The following is a 9,208-nucleotide window of genomic DNA, read 5'->3' on the forward strand; positions in this document are numbered from 1 at the left end:
GGAATATATAAAGAACTCTTACAACTCAATAATAAAAGAACAAATAATCCAATTTCTTGAAAATGGGCAAAGGATTTGAATAGATGTTTCTCCAAGGATGATATACAAATGGCCAATAAGCACATGAAAAGATGCTTGACGTCATTAGTCACTAGGGAAATGCAAACCAAAACCACAACGTACCATTTCATACCCGCTAGGACCGCAATTATCAAAAATAGACAATGAGTGTCGGTGAGCTTATGGAAAAGGGAGCCACTCGTACATTGCTGGTGGGGATGTACAATGGTGCAACCACCTCGGAAAACGGTTTGACAGTCCCTCAAAATGTTAAACGCAGAATTGCCATTCCCAGCAGATGCGCTTCTAGGTACATACCCAAGAGACATGAAAACAAACATCCACACAAAAAACCTGGACGTGAACATTCATAGCAACATTATTCAAAATAGCTAAGGAGTGGAAACAATGCAAATATCCATCAATGGATAAACAAAATGTGGTATATCCATACAATGGAATATTATTCAGCAATGAAAAGGAACCAAGTACTGATACATGCAATGACACGGACGAACTTGGAAAACATTACGTTATGTTTAAAAAGCCAGCCACAGGGGCACCTGGGTGGCCCAGTCGGCTAAGTGTCTGACTTCAGCTCACGTCCTGACCCCACAGTTTGTGGGTTTGAGCCCTGTGTCGGGCTCTGTGCTGACAGCTCAGAGACTGGGACCTCCTTCAGATTCTGTGTCTCCTTCTCTCTCTGCCCCTCCCCCACTCACACTCTCTCTCTCAAAAATAAATAAACATTAAAAAAAATTTTTTTGGAAGCCAGTCCCAAAAGAGCACACATCGTATGGCTCCCTTTATGTGAACTGTCCAGAATAGGTAAATTAGAAATCAGACTATCAGTTGCCTAGGACTGGGCTCACTGGGGGGCAGAGTTGGGAGCCCCCACTAATGGTTATGGAGTTTCTTTTTGAGGTGATGAAATGTCCTAAAATTAGATTGTGGGGATAAGTGGAGGACTCTGTGAACATACTAAAAGCATTGAATTGTATTCTTTAAATTTTTTTTTCAACGTTTATTTATTTTTGGGACAGAGAGAGACAGAGCATGAATGGGGGAGGGGCAGAGAGAGAGGGAGACACAGAATCGGAAGCAGGCTCCAGGCTCTGAGCCATCAGCCCAGAGCCTGACGCGGGGCTCGAACTCACGGACCACGGACCGCGAGATCGGACCTGGCTGAAGTCGGACGCTTAACCGACTGCGCCACCTAGGCGCCCCTGAATTGTATTCTTTAAATAGGTGAATTTTGAAGTTGACAGAATTATCTCTGTTCTTGAGAGGCAGAGAAGGCCTCCCTGAGAAAGTGACATTAGAATCTTTGGCAGGGAAATGAAACATTTTATAGTAAAAAATATATTGGGACTATATTACAGGGTAGAGTGCAACATTCACACACATTTCAATATTGAAACATGAGATGTTAAAGAACCTTTGGATCCACATGGGTCCCTTCAAGCAGAGGTCACATAGGATCAAGGCACTTGGAAGAAGTTGCTTGGGAGGAAGCATGGTGGGAGCCCACACACCACAGGTTTCTTTCAAGTGGGGAAGTGGAGCCATCAAAGCCGGATTTGGGGGTGCTCAGGGCGGCAAAAGCACTGGAGTCAGGGTGGAGCCTACATTCCCAGGAAGGGAGGGAACATTCTGGAACACAGCACTTTGTGCCTTGCCTGTGAGCCTCTTCTCTCCACTTTACAGATGGGAACACTGAGGCTAGGAAGGGCTAAGTAATAATAATCGCAATACAAGTCCACAGCATCTGCTGGCAAACTGGCCCCATGGTGAGGCAATTTTGAGTTTAATTATTTTGAGAGAGAGAGGGAGAGAGAACAAGCGGGGGAGGGGCAGGGAGACGGGGAGGATCCGAAGTGGGCTCTCTGCTGTCAGCACAGAGCACATCATGGAGCTCAGACTCATGAACTGCGAGATCATGACCTGAGCTGAAGTCTGCCGCTCAAACGACTGAGCCATCCAGGCGCCCCTGGTGAGGCAATGTATATGGGGGTCTGAGGAGAAAAGACGGCAGATTCTAGAGATCCATGAGGGTGCTCCGCAGGACTGGGTGACTGATCCACTGTGGGAGGGGAAGGTCTGGGAAGAGCCCAGGATGCGGCCAGTTTCTGGCTTGTCCACTGGGGGAATGCCACTGGGCAGAAAGAAGATGGCAGGTTCGGTTGGGTTTGGGGCACCTGTGGGACATCATGCAGTGGAGACGGGAGGGCTCCAGTTGGACGTATTGGTCTGGAGGTCAAAAGACAAGTCCGTGCTAGCAACAGGGCAGGTGGGAGATCAGGGGTCCTGACCTTGCCCGTCGCCTTGTAGACAGCACCGAGAGTGCATCAGGCCAGTGGGGATTATAGGTGGGACCGTGGAGAACCCCAAAGTACATCCCCACCGGGGAGGGGGGGTGGGGGCAGCCATTACCCACCTGTAGACTGTTATATTATATTATATTATATTATATTATATTATATTCACACACACATATGTGTATATATACACACACATACATATATGTACATATACATACATACATACATATACATACATACATATATATATCCTTACCTATAAAATATAAAATAATATAATAATGAATAAAAATAAATAACAATAAAATAAAAATAATAAGTAAATAATAAATAAATGAACAAATAAACATATATATGTGTGTATATGTATATACACACATATATATACACACATACACATATGTGTATATATACACACACATACATATATGTACATATACATACATACATATACATACATACGTATATATATCCTTACCTATGAAATATAAAATAATATAATAATGAATAAATGAATTAAATGAATACATATATATATACACATATATATATGTGTGTATATACACATATATATATCCTTACCTATAAAATATAAAATAATATAATAATGAATAAAAATAAATAATAAAATAAAAATAATACAAGTAAATAATAAATAAATGAACAAATAAACATATATATGTGTGTATATATATACACACTATATATACACACATATATATATCCTTACCTATAAAATATAAAATAATATAATAATGACTAAAAATAAATAATAATAAAATAAAATAATATAAGTAAATAATAAATAAATATATATGTTTATATATATTTATGTGTGTATATATATGTGTGTGTATATACACATACATATATCTCCTTACCTATAAAACAGGGATGATAGCAGTACCGACCTCCTCGGGGAGAATACAGCATCTAGAACTGTAGAACCCGGCACATCATAGCAAGTGTACAAAAGCGTCAGCTATCTGTGTCACGAGTCTTCCGACCCAGTTGTCAGGGAAGCCGCGAACCTGCACTTTTGTGCGAAATTTCCCGATCTGAAGTTGTTGGCGACTGACTTGAAACGTATTCAAATGGTCCCAGAACCGAACACAGGGCACCTGGCTGAGGTGCGCCTCTGGCTCCTGGGCTGTCAGTCTGTAAACGGTGGCTTTGTCTGGAGAGGAAGGGAAATGGGCAGGGATGGCCCCAGGGGCCCCCGGACGGGGGGGAGGAGGAGAGGGGTGCCCGCCTCACCTTGCACGATGCCTGCAGGATCCCGGAAGGAGAGGCAGGTGTACCGCAAGGCCGTGAGGAAGCTGTTCAGTGTGGAAGCCTCCGGGAGGAGGAGCCGGGTCCGCAGGGCCGGCGGCCGTGGTCTTTGGCGGGAGGACCTCCTGGAGCCCGCCACCAAGCCCAGCATCACCGGCAAGTTCAAGATGCTGGAGCCGCCCATGCTGGGCCACGACCTGAGACTGGCCCTGTGCTTGGCCAACCTCACCTCCCGGGCCCAGAGGGTCCGAGTCAACCTGAGCGGCGCCACCATTCTCTACACCCGCAGGCCGGTGGCGGAGATCCTGCACGAATCCCATACGGTGCGGCTGGGGCCCGAAGAAGGTAGGAAGGCCGCCACTCCGCTCGGTGGGAACCCCTTACTGGGGGGACCGGGGTGGGAGTTGGGGGGACGGGGCGGGACTTCCCAGCATCCTGCTCCATTCCCAGGAAACATGGGCATGCTTCTGGCCATTTGTTCAGTGCCTGCCTCTCGTCCCCATTTGGCGGGTGAGAAAACTGAGCTCAGAGGGGCTAAGTAATGGGACTAATAATAAAAGCCCCTGACCGTCTGGTGACAAACGTATGAAGAAGAGGGGATCGCAGTTCGTGTGAATATTGACACCCCGAGTAAATACCTGCTGGGAGCGTTTCACGATATAGGCCCCGTGTTACCTTTCTAACATCCAACTTATTCTGGAGCCCGTCTGGCTACAAGAGTCCTGTGTGAGAGGCGTGGACCAGTAAGAAATGGCTGCCACGTGGTAGCAGGCGCAAGGGTCTGTCCCGAGAATTCTGCACACATGAGCCAGCATCCCTACAACCCTTCTCTGTCCTCACTCCTCCCTTCCCTCCCCTCCTGCTCTTCCCCCTCCCTCTCCCCCACTCTCACCCCTCCCCCTCTACCCTCTCCCTTCCCCCAACCCTCTCCCTCTCCTCCCTCACATGACATTCTGAACTCTCAGGATTCAATTAAACAAAGAAACTGCTCCCCTGGGCCCGTTTCTGGGGAAGCTTGTGTGTTTTGACTGAGTGAAAACACGTAGAGGAGATGTCACGCACCTTTTCGCGTTTTTGCTTTTTGTTTTTCACGAAACTCAACTCACACAATAACACTGCATAAGGAAATAGTAACAGACGCTTTCTCCTGGGTTTTTTTTTTTTTTTTCATATTAAAAGTAGTATATACTAGGGGCGCCCGGGTGGCTCTGTCGGTTGAGCATCCGACCTCAGCTCAGGTCATGATCTCACGGTCCATGAGTTCGAGCCCCGCGTCGGGCTCTGTGCTGACAGCTCAGAGCCTGGAGCCTGTTTCAGATTCTGTGTCTCCCTCTCTCTCTGCCCCTCCCCCGTTCATGCTCTGTCTCTCTCTGTCTCAAAAATAAATAAATATTAAAAAAAAAAGTAGTATATATTCATTAAGGATTTCAAGAGCACAGAGAAAGGTCACCCGTGATCCTGCCACCCACCTACAAATTGTTACCATGTTTTCCTTCCATATTTTTAATTCCTCTTGCCTTTTGCGAAACAGCTCTAATTAAACTGTGCATGCTTAATGTTCATTAGTGCTTTCCACATCACATTGTTCTTTCCACATCTTTCCACTCTTTCCACATCACATTGTTCTTTAAATATTTTTATAAGCTCTTCATTCGCATCATTTTAATAGAGGCATAATCTTTAAATAAATAGTTCTGTGTATACGTTGCGGGATTCAAGTCACTAATTTGTTGCGGAGCCTTAGAATGTGCATTTCTTTTATTTTTATTTTTAATGTTTATTTATTTTTGAGAGAGACAGAGCGTGAGCGGGGGAGGGACAGAGAGAGAGGGAGACACAGAATCCGAAGCAGCCTCCGGGCTCCGAGCGGTCAGCACAGAGCCCGACACAGGGCTCCAACTCACAAACCGTGAGATCATGACCTGAGCCGAAGCCAGACGCTTAACTGACTGAGCCACCCAGGCACCCCGAATTTGCATTTCTAACAAGTTCCCAGATGATGCCAGTGCCCCTGGGCCCAGGACCACACTTTGAGAACCACCCATCTCCCACCACACAAGGAGTGAATGATGTAAAATATATCAAGCATTTGGCATAGTTCTTACAACCTAAGGAACGTGTGATTTTTTGCAGGGACTGACAGTGTTATTGATATTATTAGAAGTTGGGGATAATAATACTTGCTCATGGAATCGTTGTACGGACGGAATGAATTAGCTGATGAATATGCTGGATCCCCAGGGCCCAGCAGCGAAGTTAGTAAAAGTCAGCTTTTCCCATTATTAATTATTGCTGTGATTGTAGTAAGGAGTCTTAGTAATGGCCTACTGGACTAAGGAAACCCATAAAACAATGTAGAATTTTGATGAATGGATCAGCATCTGGGCATTCAGGAAGCACCTATTGTATGCACATGTGCTCTGGGGGAGCATGGAGTGAACCGAGTTCAAATCCTTTAAGGACCCAAATCCACACGTTGAAAACTCAGATGACTTCAGGGACAAGAAGGAAACAGGATTACAAGAAGAGCAGTGGGAGGTGGTAGGACCTAGAGCAAGTTGGAAAGAACACATCGTACCTAAAAGAAAAAACATACGGTGGTCCAAAAAACCCAAATACGACTGGCAATCAGCTGTGGCCTTGCTCGAAAGAAGGAAATGCATAGGCAGGGTGTCTGTGGCTGGTGAGGGTCCCAGGACCATGGGAGCTCAGAAGGCAGAGGGCACGAGATCACTTGAGTGGGGTGTCCGTGAAGGCTTTCCACCCCTGGTGGGGCTGATTAGGATGGGCCTTCATGGCGAGGGAGGATTTGGAGAAGCTTCAAAGAAGTTGGCCTCCTCACTGGATTGGAAGCTTGAGGCAGACCTTTGACCTCTCTCTTCTCTGCACCTGGCACATAGTAGGTGCTCAATAAATGGGGAGTGGATTCCTAATGGGAGGAATACATAATGGACTGGGGGATTTCCATCTGGAATGATGAGGGGAAGTTTAAACACACCTCCGGGAGTTCATGGAGAAATTGTGTGGTGTGAAGGTAGCCCACTGGCCTGAATTTGAATCCCACCTCATCTTGGCTCCTTGACTTACTTGCTGTCTGCTATTGGACAAGAAATTAACCTCTCTGAGCCTCAGGTGTCTTCATCTGTGAACTGGTACTAATAATGCCCATCCCAGCTTGGGGACAAGGACCAAAGAGAGTATAACTAGGAATTGACACTTCCGCCTCATTCTGGATCCCGTTGAAAGAAAACATTGGACCCCTAACTCCCACCTCTGCTTTCCCTTCCAGAGAAAAAGATCCCAATCACAATAGCTTACTCTCAGTATAAGGAAGACCTGACAGAGGACAAGAAGATCCTGTTGGCTGCGATGTGCTTTGTCACCAAAGGAGAGAAGCTCCTGGTGGAGAAGGACATCACTCTGGAGGATGTCATCACCATCAAGGTGAATCCAGTCTGCACCCCCCATTCCTGGAAGTCCCCGTTCACAGCTGAGGGAGGGCATCAGAGGCCGGGGGGTTGTGCCATGAGCTCTGGCAGTGGAGAGGTGGCATGGATGCAGGGGGATAGATATAATGATGGAGCTCACTGAGGGGGTGGGAGGATGCCATGATTAATGCCCATGCCAGGATCCAACCGGCGTCCCAGCAGGCCCCATAGGTTTCCTGGGGGAGTGTGGAGGAGGAGAAAGATGACTTATGGGTGTTACCCCTCCAGGTGCTGGGCCCAGCCATGGTAGGGGTGGCGGTTGTGGTGAAAGTGACGGTGGTCAACCCCCTCCTGGAGACAGTGGAGGATTGTATGCTGATGGTGGAGGGCAGTGGCCTTCTCCAGGGACAGCTCAGCATTGAGTAAGTACCAGCCTGGGAGTGGAAGGTCCACCTTCCTTATAGGATGGTGAAGCTACCAACAGAGAGGGGTGCGGGAGATACCCTGGACTCCCAGGGACCAGCTCACAGCCTACATCAGCCTTCATTTATGTATCCTTTCCTTCCTTCCTTCCTTCCTTCCTTCCTTCCTTCCGTCATTAGCTTAGTTGTGGAACTCATCCACTCACTCATTCCCTCATTCATTCACTTCATCTATCTGCTCAACTCAGTCTTGACTGGTTTCTTCCCCCACTCATCCACGCATGTTCTGTTCATTCGTGCACTTGTTGACTTACTCTCAACCATCCACTCCTTCGTTCTTGCATCCACACGCTCACTCGTTCACATGATCCTTAATCATAATGACCTCTTCTCTGAGCCATGTGTCAACTTTGGGAACACCAGGACGAACAGATGGGGTTCTGCCTGGAGAAGTGTTCTCCTAGACAGGTGGTCCTTCAAAGGAAGATACGTGTGATTTGTGCAGAGGAATGGATCTCCAGGGTCCAGAGAATCAGGAGTAGCCCTTAATTGGGGATGAGGTGGAACCAGGGAAAAGCTGAAGCAGAGCTGATATTTGAGCTGGGCCTTGAATGCTGACTTGAGAAGTTTTCAGGTACCAAGAAGCATGGAGGGTTTCCCAGTCCGAGGTCTCAATGGCTGGTATTGTCGGGGAGGGTCTCCTGGAAGAAGAGACACTTGATCTGGCCCTTGGTTGTGATCGGAATAGAAAGGGCAACCTAGGTGGGAGGAACAGTGCAGACAAAAGCCCAGAGAGAGGAAGTGTAAGGTAAGTTCAGGGCACAGGGAGGAGACAAGCCTGGTTGGGTGGAAAGGGGTGAGAAGTGGTGGAAGGGAAAATTATGCTGGAAGCCTACTGGTGAGGCTTAAATGTCAAGTCTCAAGGTGTGTCCTTGATCCCAAGGGCTCTGGAGAGGGCAGGCCAGGTTCAGAAGGAGAGGGGGCTGATGGTCTGCCTTTCTCCCATCCCCTTTCCCCAGTGTGCCCAGCCTGGAGCCTCAGGAGAGGGCCTCGGTCCAGTTCAACATCACCCCCTCCAAGAGCGGCCCAAGGCAGCTGCAGGTGGACCTCGTCAGCCCCGACTTCCCAGACATCAAAGGCTTTGTGATCATCCACGTGGCCACAGCCAAGTGACTGGCCACCACCGGGGGCTGAGAGGGGAGGAGATGGCCCCTGGTCCCTCCCTGTCCACCTCTCTGCCTCTCTTGCGTGGGAGCCAGGAGGCCTGGGTTCCAGTCCTGCTTCGGTTTCTGCCCCACTTTGCGAACATGGGCAAGTCTCCCTTCTTCTCTTGGGCCTGTTTCCCCATCTGTGAAACAAGGTGTTAGACTCAGCAATCCTTAAACTTTTGGACAACGATGGGTGATGTTGGGAACCTCTCCCCCCGTCACCCATCACCATCATTGCCGGGAGGCTGATCAAGCATCACTGTGACCGTGGCCCACCCAGCTCTGCCACCCCTGCCCTGCCAGCCCACCATCACCCTGGCCGAGCCCTAGGTTCTCCTTGCTTCCATCTCAGGTCCTCAACGCTCTGACCAGATCCAGATCCAAGAATGTCCTCCCAGCGTTGAAGGGGAACCCGAAAGTGTTGGAGCTGACACCCACACATCCCTCCACACTCCCATTTTATGTAGAGGGAAGAGCCTTGTCCACAGCCATAGGGG

The 9,208-nt window shown here is 48.1% G+C and overlaps 1 protein-coding gene across 1 annotated transcript in view; it reads left to right on the plus strand.

Annotated features, from left to right (window-relative positions):
- Nucleotides 1–8,676, plus strand: part of TGM6 (transglutaminase 6) — a 36,785-nt gene extending 28,109 nt beyond the window's left edge. Inside the window, exons 10-13 of the mRNA XM_047854439.1 lie at nucleotides 3,657–3,998; nucleotides 6,943–7,097; nucleotides 7,370–7,503; nucleotides 8,523–8,676. Coding sequence (XP_047710395.1) covers nucleotides 3,657–3,998; nucleotides 6,943–7,097; nucleotides 7,370–7,503; nucleotides 8,523–8,676 — 785 coding nt within the window. The remainder of the gene's footprint in view (nucleotides 1–3,656; nucleotides 3,999–6,942; nucleotides 7,098–7,369; nucleotides 7,504–8,522) is intronic.
- Nucleotides 8,677–9,208: the final 532 nt, after the last annotated feature.

This window comes from Prionailurus viverrinus, chromosome A3 (genome assembly GCF_022837055.1).
Source record: "Prionailurus viverrinus isolate Anna chromosome A3, UM_Priviv_1.0, whole genome shotgun sequence".
NCBI lineage: Eukaryota > Metazoa > Chordata > Mammalia > Carnivora > Felidae > Prionailurus > Prionailurus viverrinus.